At 42.0% G+C, this 19871-nt stretch overlaps 1 protein-coding gene across 1 annotated transcript in view; it reads right to left on the bottom strand.

The window, feature by feature from the left end:
• Window positions 1-306: 306 nt before the first annotated feature.
• LOC110531460 (histidine N-acetyltransferase) overlaps window positions 307-19871 on the bottom strand; it is a 40501-nt gene continuing 20936 nt past the window's right edge. Inside the window, exons 2-5 of the mRNA XM_021614670.3 lie at window positions 11115-11338; window positions 10322-10546; window positions 9694-9963; window positions 307-9485 (exon numbers count right to left, since the gene is read on the bottom strand). Coding sequence (XP_021470345.2) covers window positions 9153-9485; window positions 9694-9963; window positions 10322-10546; window positions 11115-11330 — 1044 coding nt within the window. The 5' untranslated portion in view covers window positions 11331-11338 and the 3' untranslated portion in view covers window positions 307-9152. The remainder of the gene's footprint in view (window positions 9486-9693; window positions 9964-10321; window positions 10547-11114; window positions 11339-19871) is intronic.

The following is a 19871-nucleotide window of genomic DNA, read 5'->3' as shown; positions in this document are numbered from 1 at the left end:
CTAGTTTTTACAACGTTAATAATACTAGCTAACCTGTCTAGTTTTGACAACTTTAAAAAATGCATAACTCAAATATTAGGTCAAAACAGGAATAAGTATTTCCCTAGACAAAGAAAAAATGCATATCTTATTAATTAGCATCTTACGTATTGTCTTAAGACGTTTCTTAAGTATTATGCGTGTGTTCGGACTCCGTGTAAACCTAGCCACATGTTTCTGTTCCATACCCATCATCAATCCCCAACATACACACATTTTTGCATCCGAATTGGAGAAAAAAAAAACACATCCCATAGATCTCTCGTAGATTGTAAAGTCGTTTTTTTAAGTATTGTATTTAAAATAGTTTTGTATCTCAGTCTCACAAAAAAAATAGCTTCTGATAACTGAAAAATAATAACAATCAAAAAACATAATAATAAATTTAAAAAACGAGAAAAAAAAAATTCAAAAAGAAAATTCTCCAAATCACCGCTTGAGAATAAGCAGAGCAAGTTGGGTATAAAATAAAATATTAAAATGAATAGAAGGACCAAGAAAAAAAATGACACATTTTTTCCAGATTATCAACATACCTTCAAATGGCATGACCACTGTATTTACCACCTCGACAGACACACAGCTGTGAATCCAATGAGAAGTCTCACTAAAATGATTTAAAACTGTAAAGTTACGAGATGAATGAAAATGTATCCTGTCTTTTATCTCACAGGATCTTGGTTATAACCTGTTATAACTGTGAGTCAATGACATATAGGCGTCAACGTACAATATATTTTACACTGTACTGTGCGTCCGTATATAATCGTGAAACTCTAGCGGATACTCAACAGCTGCAGCCATATCAAGGAAAAAGGGCTAAATGAAAACTCCGGAACCATAACCTTTGCTCTATGACCTTTGACCTATGACCTTGGTGGTCCCGAGCAGGGGTCAAGGTCTGGGCATTTTCACCTAACCTAAATCTATATAAGGTATGTATGTTTATTCAGACATTGGTCATTTAGTTGGACCGCTATAGTGAAAGCTTGGCAAGGTAAGTGTGAATATTTTTTGTTGTTGAAAGATAAAAACAATCATGAGCAACAGCGGCCATGTCTTTGACCTCAGCTGTCTGTTTGTTTAATTTGATTATTCAGCGTATCCAGATATATCTAATCTCAAAATATCTCTAATTATTGTTAAATCTCTTTCAGGCTCAGCAGTTATTGGAATCGGTCAATTTCTGCACAGGTACATTTAGGAGAATTTGTATAGTAGGCCGTACAGAGAAGCTGTGTTTGGACCTTGTTATCATAGATAACCAAAGCTGATTCTGATAACAATAATATATAGATTGACAGTTGGGTCTTTGCTGCGTTGCCTTGGGAGACCATCTGAGAAGTCTTTGGTACGACTTCAGACCCCAAAAACCCCAGTGTTCAGGTGGATTCCACCTTATAAAGGGAATAATATGCTGTTTATTTTCTTTACATGTTTGGATGTGAAGAAGAAAGAAATAAGGAAACGGAGTAAGAGTATTCACTCAACATCACCTAAGGAATGAATGTGCTGGTGGACTATTTCATCACAAAGCTCTAATAACTTTGAATTGAATTGAATTAAAACCCACTGAATGACCATGTCTGGTGTTACACAGAAATCTACCCCCCCCCCTTTACATCTGGTGTTACAGAACAATCATTCCCCATATAAAACATTTTCAGAACTTGGGTGTGGAGACGTAACCAGAAACTGTGTTTTAGTGTTTGTTTTTATCTTGCACATAGCATCTAAAATCTCTGTTCAAACGTACAAAATTACAATATGCTGTGTCTTGTTTTCTTCCCTTCAGATGGATAGATAGGCTTTTAGGTTATTTACAATGTACACATGAACGTGACCAGGCCACATATATTACTGTACTGTATATGCAGGACAGTCAGATGATAATTTGGGTTGGATAACATGCATGTAGCACGGTTAGCATCATTAGGTATCACAACACTTGGGCTATATGCATGGTCACAGATTGATAGGGTAGAAGGTCCAGCTGCGTTTCTCACCCATCGAAATAGAATTCCTAGAATGGCCATTCACATTCAAATCAACAGTAACAGCGGCCATGTTTCTATTCCTACGGTTTCTACCACTCCCATGTTCCTTACAGTATTTCTCATCAACAGTAACATAAGAGATAATTGCACAAGAGCACACATGCAGTAGTTGTTCACAAAAGAGGCATCGGCATGGTATGGCAGTATGGCCAAGTAGTAAGATTAGATTAGTAAGATTGTTTTGTTTTTTTCACAGGGTTTTTTCTTCGTTTTTCCCTTAAGCAGGACATTAAGAAGAACATACTTCAAAAGCTTGTACCCACTGGTCAATTCCAGCTGCCTTTTCAGTTTTGTTGTGTCTTTCCAGTTTATTTCCAGGTTTGTTTTGATGGTGGTGTAGGTTGAATTTATAATTTGGCAAAGACTTTATATTTGCTAGTAGTCAGGCAATCAAGGGTTCATTTGTGCTTTTCTTCTTGATTCCTTTCCCAGGTTCAGACAAAAATGGGGTCACAAAATGATCCTAATCTTTGTCATAGATTAAGATGTGTCTGAATACAGAGGGTTAAAAGAAGGATAAATAAGCAAATAAATGAATGGATGAAAAACCGAGAACAAAATGAAATATAAATTCAACAGCCCTTTCTGAAGTTGACAAGGCCAGAATAAAACATGCATTAGGGTCTTTGCTTTTACTCATTTAGAAGATATAGAAAAATAGGATTATGAAAAAATAGTTTTCAGATGTGTTAAATGTGCAAGCGTGTGTGTGCGGGTGTGTGTGTGTTACATATGTTGCAAGTGTGTGTGTGTGTGTGTGTGTGTGTACATCTACATTACTCGTGGCTACTCGATCCCAATAACTGGACGAGACAGCTGTTTGAATCCATTCCAAGCAGTCCTAGATCCTTATTAAACACCCAGCCAAAACCACTTTCACCAGCAGCAGCTTCCAACAGCCATAAAACCAGACAGTACTGTAGGTACCCATCTGTCTCTCTCCAAAACCCACAACAAGCATCTGAAAAACTCTCTCTCTTTTCCCTAACCTCTCCCCCTTCCCTCTTTTTCCTCTGCCCCTTCCCCCCGTTCTCTCTTTCGCAGAGTTGTTGCCCCAAATCTCGCCCTATTCCCTATGGTCCCTAGTTAAAAGTGGTACCCTAGCATGGTGCCATTTGGGACACAGCCAGACTTTCCATTCACAACCAGCTGAGAAATCTGTCTGAAAAGGGTCTCTGTGTCTCTCGCCGTGCAACCAGACACTGTGACACATCGACAGATTACACACACAGACACGCACTCACTCACACACACACACATCTACACATCTACACACGCACCCACACACACACAAATCTGAAACTCTAGCTAACGTGTCATCGTAGCCTCTTAAATGTCACTGGCTAAGCAGTAAGCAGTTTAGGAGAGGAATTAGACTCCTCTGTCTGTGTATAAAGTGTGTGTGTGTGTGAGTGTGTGTTTAAGGGGCCTTACTGTATCATGTATCCTAATATCAGCAGGTGACGGGCCTTCAACTCCATCTCATGTGGAGTTAGCCTATAGATATAAATACAAACCTTGCTGGCTCTCACCTCACCATAGGGGTTTCAACGATAAGCCAAATGTATTTTAGCTTGGAAAGGACACTGAATGTGCGTCCCAAATGGCACACTATTGCCTAGTGTGCACTTTGTAGGGAATAGATGTTCACTCTGAACACAGCCTCAGTCTGCAAACAGAACAGCTTTAACATGACTTCCTGGTTCTCTAGCTACCCATGGACAGCAGGTGTAAAACACTGGTGACAGTCTATCCCTCACAACGCTGACATTGAGACACACTGACTCTAGACCAGGGATCTCCAACGCTATTCCTGGAGAGCGACCGTCCTCACGGATTTCACTCCAACCCTAAACCGCCGAACCTGATTCTAATAACCCAGCTGGTTGATAAGCTAAATCAGGTTAGTTACAACTGGGGTTGAATTAAAAGCTGCAGGAGGGTAGCTCTCCAGGAACAGGGTTGGAGAGCTCTGGTCTAGTCAGTGTCTCAATGTCAGCGTTGTGAGTGATGTCACCAGTGTTTTACACCTGCTGTCCATGGGTAGCTAGAGAACCAGGAAGTCATGTGCTCTGCCCTAGACACTGGAAGGGTACATAGTGTGGATACATAACAATGTAGTAGATATAAATAGTTTGACCGGCCTGGTCCTCTATTGTCATTCACCTCTCCCTACTGTTGCTATCTCTGTCTACCCCACGTTTTTTGTCTGAACTTTTACCCACATACTGTGCATGTGGGTTAAAGATCAGACTCTACCGTGTGGAGCTTCATAGAGTGGTTATAAAGCATCTTAGCTTGGCGACAAAGCTTCATATAATTTTTCAGGGTTCTGTAACCTACTGTAACCATCCTCCCCTGGTTTTGCCTCTTAGGTACTACAATAAGAGACAGAGAGAAACTCCCTCATCTCCTCCTCCACAACACCCACACCATCCCTCCTTCCCTCTCTCCCAAGTATAGATTTAAAGAGATGAAATGTCGTGACGGTTGTAAGAACAAAGTGAAACGCGGTGAGGAGTTAAAATGAAAAGAATGGGATGGGTGGAATACAAGGTATATAAGAGGAAATCATTAGTATTTTTAAAAAGACACAAAGCACCTGCATACATTTGTACAATTAGAGAACACAGAGTCACAGCTAAATGATAACCAGCCATCAAATGAAGTACGGTTTGTACATCAAAATATATATCTATTTTTTTTTGGGGGGGGGGGATATGATATTTATGTTTAATCAGCAAATATAGAACTAAGCATGCAATCAGATTCATAACGATAAATGATTCAATAATAGCGTGTGATCGGTTCTTCGTCTGTCGCGGCAATGGACAAGCACAGTGCGCTTGAACTGATGACACACAGGGTGTTTAGTCTCAATCTAATGTTTGCTCCATAACGGTGGCTGATTAACATCGACCTTGACGACGATGACAACGATGACAGCGCGACAGAACACATCAGAACACACCAGCTGTTCAGTTAGACCTATGAATGACTGATGTCACATCCTTTCGGTTTCACTTCACCCTGCTGCCCTCCCCGCCATTATCACAGCAGCAGAGAGCCAATGGAATCGGCTGAACAAAGTGCTTACTTTACCGCCCTCAGACCGAGCTCCGACTCAATGGCAGCCCAGTGCAGTAACAGTAACCTCATTGTGTTAAGAACCCCCTAGTCAAGGGAGAGCATTAAATACCCTCCTCCTGGTTTAGTACATAACCATACAGTATCTTTCACATGTAAAAATGCATGTCACATACTACTACACAGTGCTTTAGGAAACCCTTAAACATCGACCTTGTTCATCATATCTATTCCCAAAGCTGTTGGTTCAACACCATTTGTTCTCTCGGCTGTGTTTGTGTGGAATGGGGGACAAGGAAGGAAGGAGAGTTCCCATTTTACAACAGTGGATGACTTGTACTGCTACATAATCTTTTAAGAGTGCCCAGAATTATTTTAATTCTGGAATGAGTCCGGAATTATCAGATTTGGAGCACTCTATAACCAATCAAATCTCCTTGGATCTCTACCAAACATTCTCCTCCGAGCTTTCCCTCAAACACACAAAACGTACCTTTAAGAACAAGGCAAAAGACACCTACAGTACTGCATCTTATTTCAACATTCACATCCCCCTGAAACACTGTGCATATATCTGCATGTCAAATATAGAAATATACAGTACAGAAATATACCAGGTGACAAACCACCAATTCACCAGACAACAATTAAGATAAAAACCATCATGTCTAGTCCGTATGAAGATGGAGTGTAGGTGGGATATAGTCTTTACTGGATGGGTATGTTGAGGACTGAGGCAGTTTGAATGACAACAACCTTGTCCCTATCGCAGTAGTGGATACAACATTGATTAGAACATGTTGTTGGGTGGGTAAGTAGTGGGCATTTGGGCAATAGATTGCATGGGCGTGGTGAGGCTGTGGGAATAGTTTTTAAGTTTTTAATACATGTCTGTGTGCATCACATATCAAAGATTGTGTTCACCCTCCAACCAAATACCCTCCAACCTGTCGTATCCCTGGACGTGCTGCGGTGTGTACTGGTATCCATTTTAGCCATATGCTCTTGGAAAGCCATTGGATCAGTTGATCTGTGGACTCTGCAGGGTATATCGGCAGTCATACAATGCAACACTGTGTGTCTGTGACCATGCAAAGTCCACTACCACTAACACCAACACCACCATGACACTGTGGAATTATAAAATCACACTCCCCACTCGCACTCAGATGCTTTTAACAACTGAAAGCTCCATCTTTACCATGGCGAGATAAGGAGAACATGAAGTAACAGTAGAACTGCTTTCCATTTGCCAATCGTGCAGACAGACAGACACAGATATAGGGTGTGGACTGGACTGGAGTTTTTCAAATGTTTTTAAAATCAAAGAGACAAATTAGCTCATATTCTCCCATCTCAGTGACCTTTTTGTAAATACACTGAGCTCTATTCATTAAATGTCCAACCACCACCAAGGTAAATTCAAAATGACTACTCTCGTGTTGTGGCGTAGCCTAAGAAGCCAAAATCTGAATTGTTCAAACCAGCTTTAAAAAAAATAGGGAGAAATTTAACTAGGCGGTTTTCTGAACAATACGTTTGGTAAATCATCTGGTCTTGTGGGCACACACTAGCAGCAGGAAAGCACGCTCTCCAAGATCATTTACATACACCAGATGGTCGGCATGGATACGACAGTGCATCCAGGGAACCTTACCTTTGACCAGCCAAGAGATTTAGATAACCTACATAGTGATGTTTTAAACTCAGTGGCTTTAAATTGGTCTTCAATCTATTCATGAGGAGAGATGGACAGAGAGAGGGGTTGTATGGGCTTGTGAGGAAAAGCTCCACCTTCCCATATGATGGAGAATTTCTTAGAAATGATTTGATTGGGGGGTTTCATGTGGGGTTTCGTACGCTGTGTAGGGGAATGCCTTTAGAGACAAGGGTGGGGTGGTGTAGGAATGATTGTGTACTGCTTCTTCTCTTCGCCACTGGAGTCAGGCCACTCACATCTTCATCTTCATCTTTGGCTTCCTCACGACTCGCCACAGCAAAAGAAGGGGGGTCAGTCCATGTTTGCTTCTTCGATCGGTGAAAAAAATAGGAAGTGCTTCTCAGAGAACTGAGAAAATCATTGTCAGCCTTGACAAAGTATTGTTTTGTTGGTTTGAAGAATATGGAATCCGGTATGTAATTAGCTTCATTCTTCATTCCACTTTCTCCGGGCATCTCATCCATCGTCCGATATTGATCCAGTCCTAAATCCTTCATTTATCATGGGTGAGTGCGTTCGTCCTTTAGAGTCAGGGAAAGACAGGCAAACCACTGATCAGTCTACCAAAAAAGAAGAAGCTATTCTCTTCCTCCGTCCATTCCATCCTTTATAACAAGGTCCCCTTTACAACGAGGGCAGGTTGGAGTCAGGGAAGTGGCCAGTAACTGATCTGTAGTGGTTTTAGTCTCAAGTTGGGGGTTGCAATGCAGGCTCATTCAGCGCTACGTAGTGTCAAGGGCATCATGTCTTAAAGGGAACGTTCAAGAGCCGAAAGCTTATAAAGCTTCTTAGAGTGGCTATGAAGCTTAGTAGAGTGGTTATGAAACCTTCGAGAGCAAAGGGTGTCCCATTTGCTTATCTGAGCTCTGATCATGTCCCAAAGCTTATGAAGCTTCTTAGGGTAGCTATGGAGCTTCGTAGAGGGGTTATGAAGCATCTTAGAGTGGCCACGAAGCTTAAAATGGTTTCAGAGGGCTGTTTCACAGCATGTCTGATGACTGAGTCTATGTTGATGAGGGACTACAATTCAGTCTTTACAAAGGTTGTCAGCTAATATTTGCGATGGCGACATTTACCATGGAAATATTTCTCTAGCTACTGAACAATGTTGTTAATGTTAAGTCAATTAGAACTATATTAGTTAAATTGTTTTAGTCTTTGTGGTTTACTGTAAAGTAAGTACAGCTCCCTTTTTCACACTATTAGCAATGTACTATAGAGTAAGCTTGGATTGCACATTAAGTATTAGAAAGCCTCCAGAAAGCTTCTGCTGATAATATATTACCTCTTTAGATACTACGGTTGCATTCAAGTACACGAGGAAAAGTAACAATAAATTAGCAATATGATTAAGTGCTTAAAAACATAAAAACAAAACAACTGAGCAATTGTTTAAAAAAAAAAAAGAAATTGTTTTAAATGCAAACTGGCCATGTTTTAGTGTTATAAGCTAAGTGTAATTATAGCTGTTCCGTTTCAGCCATTTTGTGTGAATTATAAGCGTGCAAATGCTCTGTAAGATTCACTGAAGGGCTATTGTTTGTTGGACAGTATTTTGGGATTTGGTGTTGGATAGAATAGGTCCATAAGGATTTCTACCGTTACCATGGGAGTGATGCGTTCTGAATCAGTTATATTCTGTTATTTCTAAAAGTTAAACGACTCCTCTCCTCCTCCCGCCATCACTTGCACTTTAGCACAACAGCCCATATGGTTTCATAAAGTGCCTCAAGAGTTGTGCAGACTTATTTGCAATTCAGAATGTGTACATATTTATACTTTATATTTACATTAAAAGGATTGAAAGGCATGATATTCTCCAAGCTAGCTGGCATTTGTCTTTTTTTTCTTTTTAAAAGGAATAACATTAGCATCCTGTTGTTAAGAGCTAGATTTGTGTAAATGACTGAATGGTTAAAAAACAAACGGTGAGAAGCTAATTCAAACTAATTAGTCAAAAGTATTTCATGTAGCTGCCTTTTTTTGTGTGAAATATTTCTGTTAGCGGTAGTGTTCAAATCAAACATATTGCAAATATTATACAGCTTCTGAGGTGTTTGGCTATCGTTGCTTAGCGAGGTTGTTGCCAATCCTTCTGAACTTTCTTGGGGAACTTTTCCATTTCATTTTCTAAAGAGAATGAGGTTCATTCGTTCATTGGGTCTCTGGAAACTCTTAAAATGATTTCATGTTACTTCTTCTTCCATCTTGTCTCCTCTCTTCCTCTTCCTCCTTCCTCTTCCTCCGGGCTACACGACATCCGACTCGACCACGCATTGCTCCGTGTATTCCTTCACCAGCTCCACATTCAGTGTCTGGCAACAGAATTCGGCCATGGGTTTCCACATGGGAGGATCCAGGAACATCTGGCACATGACGTGCCCCTTCAGGGTGGTGGCGTGGCGCCTCAGGTGACTCAGGAACTGATGGAGCACCAGGCCTATGTCCTTGCCAAACACGTCGATGTTGAGGTAGTACGTGTCCGTCCCAACTCCGCGAGGACCTCCAGGAACCCAGAAGGGGTGGGTGCACAGGCTGGCCACAGTGGGGGTGTAGCGGTCGTCCACCATCCAGTCGATGTCCTTGAATGAATCAATTCATCAATTTTATTTGAGAAATGTGAAATACATATAGAGCTGCCCCAGCCATGGGAGTACGACAATACATAAAAAAAATCAGCAATGATTAAAAACACATTTTTATGAAAGTTTCCAGAAGTTTGCAATCCTAAAGCATGATAAAGTCAACTGACTTATTTCCATTGTGGTCCTCCTGTGATTATAATCTTACCTTCTTCAGAAGAATAACCATGTTGCTGGGCACTGGCTTGAACGGCTGCCAGTCCTGGACGATGGTAGCGTTAGGGAGCACGTTGGACATCAGGCCCGAGTTGAGGAACATCTGGTGGGCCTCGTTGAGGTCCAGAAGGACAGGGGGAACCAGAGGGGTGTCAGAACCCTGGGGGGTACCTTCGGAGTAGGTGGGGAGGGTCACAACTGGTCCCAGTTCGGAGAGCCGGAGCTTGAGATCTTCAGTGTTGAAGCGAACCAGCAGTATGCCCTTAGGGAGAAAGGTAGTGGTGAAATGGCGTAGGGTAAAGAGATGCTTGTATGGTTGGATAATAGACTGTGAATCAAATGTATCACATAATGAAGCATTGTGAAAGGTTAAATCTGTCATTTTGGTAAAACATGCTTCCCTGACAATTTTGTAAACTTTGTAAACTGCAAAAGTAGATTTGAGTTATAATGGCTTGACTCAAGTCTGAGTCTAGTCACAAATATAACGACTATAGAAATAACTAGAAACAAAATTGACAACTTGGAATACTTGACTTATGGTACAAATCAATCAATTAACCAATCAACCAAGCAATTAACCAATCAACCAAGCAATTAAATAATCAACCAATACCTACCTGTTTGGTGATTAGGCGGTACTTCTGGAAGTCCTTGGGCCCCAGCTGGTCGTCGCGGGTCAGCCTGGTCACCTTCACCTCAGGCCACTTGGACTTGACCAGTTGAGAGCAGAACCGTAGCAGCACCCCTGCCACGCCCTTCCCCCTTTCCTGGGGGGCCACACGTAACCCCTCCACCAGCATGGTCTCACCATCGTCAATCACACACACCGACTCCAGGGCAATCTGTTGAGGGAAGAGGGGAGAAATGAAGAAGAGAGGGATAAAGGAGATGGGGAAGAAATGAGAGGGGAAGAGAAAAACAAAGGGAGATTATGAACAACTGAATAAATACATTTTGTGAGTCATTTTCTTGTCATTTTTTCATGGTTGTTTCTAGGTAATAGAACTCTCAATGGTTCCAAAGTAGAACAGGTTCCTTATGGACTCTTCTAACATGGATTCTATTTATATGGTAACACCCTTGTAATGCTCTTGTCACTCCTTCTCAAAACACTTTGCCCTGCTTGCGTGCAAAGAAGTAGTGTGGCGGCAGGTTGGTCTCGGACAGCCAGGTGATGTAGCTTCTAATACAGCCCTTATAATGGCCTTATAAAAATGCTATAACACATTTATAACACTCTTTAATAACCATTTTTCACCATTTTGACCTGCTTACGTGCCAGTATGATGGTGCGGTTGCGCTCGGACAGCAATGCTTGTTAGCGTTCATAACACTCTTATAACACCCGTAATAGAACCCTTATACACATGCTATAACAGGTTTATGACACACTTTATAACCTTTTCTCACCACTTTGCCCTGCTTGCGGGCCAGTATGACAGTGCGGTTGGACTCGGATAGCCAGGCGGTGTAGCGGGTCGGTAGGTAGTCCAGCCCTCCGTAGATATCTTGGCTTATGGCCATGATCTCATCAAAGTCCTCCTCCGTCGCCACGGTGAACTGCAGGCCTGTCTGGGGCGGAGTCTCAGGGAGCTGGGGGCGGGGCAGGCTATTCTCAATCTTCATCCTTACAGCTGGGGGGGAAGCGAGGGAAGAGGAGGGAGGAGAAAGAAATGGAGGAGGAGAAAGGAAAGGAAAGAGAAAGTGGGGATGTAGGAAAGGAAAAAGGTTGGAGAAGGAAGATGAAGGAGAGAAAGGGAGTGAGAGAGAAAGGTGGAAAAAGGCAAGAGAGAGAGAGATAGATCGATGAAGAGATGGGGAAGAGAGAGGATAGGAATGAGGGAGAGTAGATTGAGAGATTGATAGAGATGGGGTAGAGAGGATAGGAATGAGGGAGAGAGTAGATTGAGAGGGAGAGATATTTATAGAGATGGGGAAGAGAGAGGAGATGAATGAGGGAGAGAGGAGATTGAGAGGGGGAGAGATTGATAGAGATGGGGTAGAGAGAGGATAGGAATGAGGGAGAGAGATCGATAGAGATGGGGAAGAGAGGATAGGAATGAGGGAGAGAGATTGATAGAGATGTGGTAGAGAGAGGATAGGAATGAGAGAGAGAGTAGATTGAGAGGGAGAGAGATTGATAGAGATGGGGAAGAGAGAGGATAGGAATGAGGGAGAGAGTAAATTGAGAGGGGAAGAGATTGATAGAGATGGGGAAGATAGAGGATAGGCGTGAGGGAGAGAGATTGATAGATATGGGGAAGAGAGAGGATAGGAATGAGGGAGAGAGTAGATTGAGAGGGGGAGAAATTGATAGAGATGGGGAAGAGAGAGGATAGGAATGAGAGAGAGAGTAGATTGAGACGGGGAGAGATTGATAGAGATGGGGAAGATAGAGGATAGGAATGAGGGAGAGAGTAGATTGAGATGGGGAGAGAGAAAGATAAAGGTAAAGAGAGTAGGAGTATAAATGAGAATATGATCTCATTCAATTAATCTGGCAAAGAGTATATATATTTGTTGCTTTATGCCTACAAATCTAGGATCTTAATTTGATTACCCTGATGCAGGAGATCTGTAATGCAGGAAATGTAAAACCTGTAGTGTATTTGAGGTTTAAAAAGGCTTCTGAAGTTTGTCATTTTTTGTCATTTTCCCTTCCAAAAAAATCTATCAACCCCTACAAAACTATCCATAAATTATAATCCACTTAGACGGCATTTACACAGGCAGCCCAATTCTGATCTTTTTCCACTAATTGGTATTTTGACCAATCGGATCAGCTCTTTTGCCCATAATTGGGCAAAAAAAATCTGAATTAGGCTGCCTGTAATGGTTTTCCTCCTCCTCTTAGTCTGAAGAGGAGAGGCGAGAAGTATCGGAGGACCAATATGCGGCGTGGTAAGTGTCCATGGTTGTTTATTAAACACATAAACTGAACACTCCAGACAAAACAATAAACGTAACGTGAATAACGAAAACCGAAAACAGTACCGTGTGGTGTAAAACACAGACACGGAAACAACCACCCACCAAACAACAGTGAAACCCAGGCTACCTAAGTTTGATTCTCAATCAGAGACAACTAACGACACCTGGCTCTGATTGAGAACCATACTAGGCCAAACACAGAAAAACAACCTAGACACACAAAACATAGAATGCCCACCCAACTCACGTCCTGACCAACTAAAACAAACAATTAACACAATAACTAGGGTCAGAACGTGACACTGCCTGTGTACGTGCAGACATAATAATTCACATTTTCTGTTCCTGCAAAATGATTTTCCTGCTGTAGCAAACTGGCTGAAATTAAGATCCTACATCTGTACTCATGATTTCCAGGTGTGGGTTGATGGTCACTTTATACTGAATGTTATGGATTATTCTCATATCTGTTGATAGTGATTTTATTTTTGACCTTTATTTAACTAGGCAAGTCAGAATAAATTCTTATTCCAATGACAGCCTAGGAACAGTGGGTAAACTACCTACAGGGGCAGAACAACAGATTTTCACCTTCGCAGCTCAGAGATTCGTCCAACGCTCTAACCACTAGACTACCTGCCACATAATGTGGAGGTACAAGGACAGAGGACACACTGATTATACACTGCTGATAGTGTTGAATGTCATCAATACATTATGTCACCCATTTCAGGAAACTAGGCATATGTCACAGGTGACAAGAGCCATTTGAACACAATCTTTTTTTAATACATTTTTTTTTTAGCATAAATGCCTTCTGGAACATGTGAACTTTCATGTGCCTAACTAACAAACTTGTATTCAATCTGTAAATTCAAATAAAAGTGTTAAATTACGAGCCTAGCTGGTTTAGCCACAGAAAAAGTCAGCAACCTTCCCGCTAACCAAGATTGGCTGAGATAATGAGGGGGCTGGACATGCCGAGAGATGAGTTCAGATTGGTCTGCTATATAGCACGCGTCTGTCTAGTTGTGCTGGTCAGTACATCTAGGTAATCCTGTCTAATGCAGCTTTTTTTATTTTATGTATCGTGTAAAAAAAAAAGCATAAGTGTTGCTCTCCACTTTCTGGAGGAATGAGTTTTGAAATCAGTGGAATTCGAGTATGATAGCTAAGGAGATAGAGAAAACACCTGTCTCCGGATTACATCTTCAAACTAAGGGCAACCATGGCATCTGTTAGACAGGGAGAAACATCCAACCATGATGTATACGGGTAAAATAGTCTAGCAAGCTACATGTTCAGATATTACATGTTTCTAATTTTGACAAAGTAATTTTCATTTAAAGTTAAAGTGTACTGTTAGCTAGCGAGCTGATGATTGATTTGGTCTTGATTTGGTCTTATGTACTGTATAAAAATTTGAAATTGTGTTTTTTTACATTGGATAAAAGCAGAGACACAGCGCTACAATGGGAAAGCAATTCTGCTTTGAAAGTTGATGAACTTGTAACCTCACTTTTGAAAAAATGACATTTGAATGTTTTGGTACCTACTGGAGAGCTCTTCTTTGTCTACCCCCATTCAGCATCGTTCACACCCTCTTAAGCTTTAGTTCAACCAATCTCTTTAAGGGTTGATGCGAGCATTCTGTCCTAACAACAGCAGTCAAGATCCCAAGCTAACTAGCTAACAGTTGTCGCAGTGACATTCTATTACAATGGACACTTGCATAGTGGAGTCTTTTGTTAAGACATGTAGCTAGCTAGCTGAACAATGAACCATAATCCCAACTCATGATGTTACTACCCTGCATGAATCTATGGGTAGCTAACCACCAGGTTCAATGTTAGCTGGCTAACAGTTAGCTAGCTAACATTCGACTTTAACTAGCCAAGCAAATAGCTCTGAGATACAAGTAATAAGATCATACACGTAACGTTAGCTAGCTATCTAACAGTACACTTTAACTTGAAAGGAAAAGACTTCATGTCAAAATTTTAAACTTGTAATATCTGAAAATTTTGCTTACCCGGGGTCGGAAATCGGAGTAGATAGCCAGAGCGAATTTACCAGCTACTTCTATCAACAGTTGTCATAGTAACATTCTACTGAAATGGATACTTGCATAGTGGAGTCTTCTGTTAAGACATGTAGCTAGCTAGCTAGCTAAACAATTAACCATAATCACAACTCATGACCTTACTACCCTGCGTGAATCTGCAGGTAGCTAACCAACCAGGTTCAATGTTAGCTAGCTAACATTAGGCTATAACTAGCCAAGCAAAATGTATAACAGTGAATAATCAGTGTGTCCTCTGTCCTTGTACCTCCAGTCTGGCATCAATCACACTCTTAGAAAAAAGGGTTCCTAAAAGGCTTCTTCGGATGTCCCCGTAGGATAACCATTTTTGGTTCCAGGGAGATCATTTTTGTTTCCACATAGGTTCCATGTGGAACCCTCTGTGGAAAGGGTCCTACATGGAAATCAAAAGGGTTCTACCAGGAATCAAAAAGGTTCTACCTGGAACCAAAAAGGGTTGTTCAAATGGTTATCCTATGGGTTCTAGATAGCACCTTTTCTCTCTAGGAATGTATGCATTTTAACTATCACATCCTAGTGTTTTGACCACAGTGGGTCTTGGTCAGGAAAAACACAGACAACACGACCCTTAACCACACAGACAACAGGACCCCTAACCACACAGACAACAGGACCCCTAACCACACAAACAACACAACCCCTAACCACACAGACAACAGGACCCCTAACCACACAGACAACACAACCTCTAACCACACAGACAGCACGAACCCTAACCACACAGACGGCACGAACCCTAACCACACAGACAGCACGAACCCTAACCACACAGACAGCACGAACCCTAACCACACAGACAGCACGAACCCTAACCACACAGACAACAGGACCCCTAACCACACAGACAACACAACCTCTAACCACACAGACAGCACGAACCCTAACCACACAGACGGCACTAGTGTAGTTTCTGGTCTGGTCATTGTCAGGATGCCAGGCCACTTTGCCTGTCCAGTTTGGCACCAGTTTGCATGTGGCACGGAATGAGGAGACTGGCATCTGTCCCCCTCCCACTCCTCTCTACCAACCCCCTACCCCACTAATCCCTTTTGTAACCTCTTTGGATTCCTCAGAAAACACAGTCTCGCTCGGAAAACAAACACATTTCTCCAGGCTTGGGAAAAAAACGTGGCGAGACGGGCGAGAGGAGCGGAGGGCTCAGGTCGTTGGAATGTGATTCCAGAAAGGTGCAGAAAACTTGGGCAGTTAAAGACTGTTTGTATGTGTGTGTGGGTGTGTCTCTGTCCATGTGTGTGTCTCTGTCTCCGTCTGTGTGTTCTCAGCCCCATGCATGCATGGACAGTCAGCGTTAGTTGGCCCCAAGAGGAATGAGGCTTCTAGCAGACGCGGTGAAGCAGGGCCGGACATTTCTGATGATCTGTCGATGGGAGATGTGAGTCTGGAGAAGGGGCGGGGAGGGAGGGAGGGAGGGCCGGACATTTCTGATAATCTGTCGATGGGAGATGTGAGTCTGGAGAAGGGGCGGGGAGGGAGGGAGGGCCGGACATTTCTGATGATCTGTCGATGGGAGATGTGAGTCTGGAGAAGGGGCGGGGAGGGAGGGAGGGCCGGACATTTCTGATAATCTGTCGATGGGAGATGTGAGTCTGGAGAAGGGGCGGGGAGGGAGGGAGGGCCGGACATTTCTGATGATCTGTCGATGGGAGATGTGAGTCTGGAGAAGGGGCGGGGAGGGAGGGAGGGCCGGACATTTCTGATAATCTGTCGATGGGAGATGTGAGTCGGGAGAAGGGGTGGGGAGGGAGGGAGGGCCGGATATTTCTGATAATCTGTCGATGGGAGATGTGAGTCTGGAGAAGGGGCGGGGAGGGAGGGAGGGCCGGACATTTCTGATAATCTGTCGATGGGAGATGTGAGTCTGGAGAAGGGGCGGGGAGGGAGGGAGGGCCGGACATTTCTGATAATCTGTCGATGGGAGATGTGAGTCTGGAGAAGGGGCGGGGGGAGGGAGGGCCGGACATTTCTGATAATCTGGCGATGGGAGATGTGAGTCTGGAGAAGGGGCGAGGAGGGAGGGAGGGGGAGAGAGAGAGAGAGGGAGGGAGGGAGGGAGGGAGGGAGGGAGGGAGGGAGGGAGGGAGGGAGGGAGGGAGGGAGGGGCCGGACGCCTAAATGAAACAGAGAAAACACTGTCTCGCCCCACCAGACCCCAACTCTCTCTCTCACTCGCTCTCTTTCTCTCTGGTACTTTTCCATCAACTGGCATGCACAGACATGGTGCCGTCAACAATGTGTATAAACCCAGGATGACTGAATTGAATCCACTGCGCAGCCATCTTGGTACTCCTCAATTGTAAAAAAAAAAAAAAAAAAGATGTGTTGGAAGCTATAGAAAGGCTTTTATTAATATCTACATTTGTTTATTTTATTACAAACACCTTAATGCATACTTTTACATTATTACATTATATTATGTAAGATAAACATAAAAAATATATATACAGTGCATTCGCAAAGTATTCAGACAGCTTGACTTTATCCACATGTTACGTTACAGCCTTACATTAAAATGTATTCAATTGTATTTTTTTCCTCATCAATCTACATACAATGACAAAGAAAAAACAAGTTTTTTCGATCATTTTTGCAAATGTATAAAAATTAAAAACTGAAATATCACATTTGCATAAGTATTCAGACCCTTTACTCAGTACTTTGTTGAAGCAACTTTGGCAGTGATTACAGAATCAAGTCTTCTTGGGTATGACGCCACAAGCTTGGCACACCTGTATTTGGGGAGTTTCTCCCAACCTTCTCTGCAGATCCTCTCAAGCTACACTACCGGTCAAAAGTCTTAGAACACCAACTCATTCAAGGGTTTTTCTTCATTTTTACTATTTTCTACATTGTAGAATAATAGTGAAGACATCAAAACTATGAAATAACACATGGAATCATGTAGTAACCAAAAAGTGTTCAACAAATCAAAATATATTTTATATTTGAGATTCTTCAAATAGCCACCCTTTGCCTTGATGACAGCTTTGCACACTCTTGGCATTCTCTCAACCAGCTTCACCTGGAATGCTTTTCCAACAGTCTTGAAGGAGTTCCAACATATGATGAGCACTTGTTAGCTGCTTTACCTTAACTCTGCAGTCCGACTCATACCAAACCATCTCAATTTGGTTGAGGTCAGAGGATTGTGGAGGCAAAGACAAAGACACGGACTACAGTCCAAAGGACAAATTTCCACCGGTCTAATGTCCATTGCTTGTGTTCTTATTGGTGTCCTTAAGTAGTGGTTTGCAGAAATTTGGCTTGATTCACACAGCCTCCTCTGAAAAGTTGATGTTGAGATGTGTCTGGGCTGCAATTTCTGAGGCTGGTAACTCTAATGAACTTATCCTCTGCAGCAGACGTAACTCTGGGTCTTCCTTTCCTGTGGCGTTCCTCATGAGAGTCAGTTTCATTATATCGCTTGATGGTTTTTGCGGCTGCACTTGAAGAAACTTTAAAAGATCTTGAAATGTTCGGGATTGACTGACCTTCATGTCTTAAAATAATGATGGACTGTCGTTTCTCTTTGCTTATTTGACATGTTCTTGCCATGATATGGACTGGTCACAACACAACTGAATGGCTCACATGCATTAAGGAAATACATTCCAGAAATGAACTTTTAAGAAGGCACTCCTGTTAATTGAAATGCATTCCAGGTGACTACCTCATGAAGCTGGTTGAGAAAATGCTAAGAGTGTTCAAAGCTGTGTCGTGGAAATTCTAATCTGTAATGAGAAGACACAAGGTCAATCACCAATCAGGATATTACTTTATTTAAAATGTATTCATAAGGAAAGCATAGAGCAATTGCTTCTATAATGATGAGGCTTGTGGGCTCAACACTTCCAAGTGTTGTGACGAGTGCCTCTGACATAGGAAGAATACAAATATATTTTATAGAAAAGACACGCCCTTTTAGTCTTCATCACAAACAACAGCTGTATGGAATGGGTCAGGTAAAACTTGATATATGAGAAAGGAGTCTCCCGTAGCCAGATAGCATTTGCTATGAAGACTATACTTACTGTTTAGTCTGGCCCCTAAGATGAGGCTCCGATCTCGTTCCTGGTACTTCATAGCACAGAAACACCAATTCATTCTATGGCATAAATCAATTGTCAACTCCAGATACTCCCATCTCAAGTAAAACCCCTTCTTGACCACACACCTGGACAAGCTCACGGAGGGGACTGAGCCTCTAGGTCATATACTACCCCAGGATAGGTGCAACATCAGAGATGACATACACTGGTTCCAGACACTACCACACACATCTTTTCTTAGACATTATCTACTCCAAGGCCAAAGGAGGGAGTGACAAGCACACAGACATTGTGGAGACAAGTAATTGGTTCCCCATTAATCACACCATCCATTCACATGGTTTAGAATAGGTACAGACACATTCACATGGTTTAGAATAGGTAAAGACACATGGTTTAGAATAGGTAAAGACACATTCACATGGTTTAGAATAGGTAAAGACACATTCACATGGTTTAGAATAGGTAAAGACACATCCACATGGTTTAGAATAGGTAAAGACACATTCACATGGTTTAGAATAGGTAAAGACACATTCACATGGTTTAGAATAGGTAAAGACACATTCACATGGTTTAGAATAGGTAAAGATACATTCACATGGTTTAGAATAGGTAGAGACACATTCACATGGTTTAGAATAGGTAAAGACACATTCACATGGTTTAGAATAGGTAAAAACACATTCACATGGTTTAGAATAGGTAAAGACACATTCACATGGTTTAGAATAGGTAAAGACACATTCACATGGTTTAGAATAGGTAAAGACACATTCACATGGTTTAGAATAGGTAAAGACACATTCACATGGTTTAGAATAGGTAAAGACACATTCACATGGTTTAGAATAGGTAAAGACACATTCACATGGTTTAGAATAGGTAAAAACACATTCACATGGTTTAGAATAGGTAAAGACACATTCACATGGTTTAGAATAGGTAAAAACACATTCACATGGTTTAGAATAGGTAAAGACACATTCACATGGTTTAGAATAGGTAAAAACACATTCACATGGTTTAGAATAGGTAAAGACACATTCACATGGTTTAGAATAG

The sequence above is a fragment of the Oncorhynchus mykiss genome, chromosome 9 (genome assembly GCF_057628025.1).
Source record: "Oncorhynchus mykiss isolate SJ-2025 chromosome 9, ASM5762802v1, whole genome shotgun sequence".
NCBI lineage: Eukaryota > Metazoa > Chordata > Actinopteri > Salmoniformes > Salmonidae > Oncorhynchus > Oncorhynchus mykiss.
The sequence above is the reverse complement of the archived record's forward strand: the minus strand, read 5'-3'. Positions and strand labels throughout refer to the sequence as shown.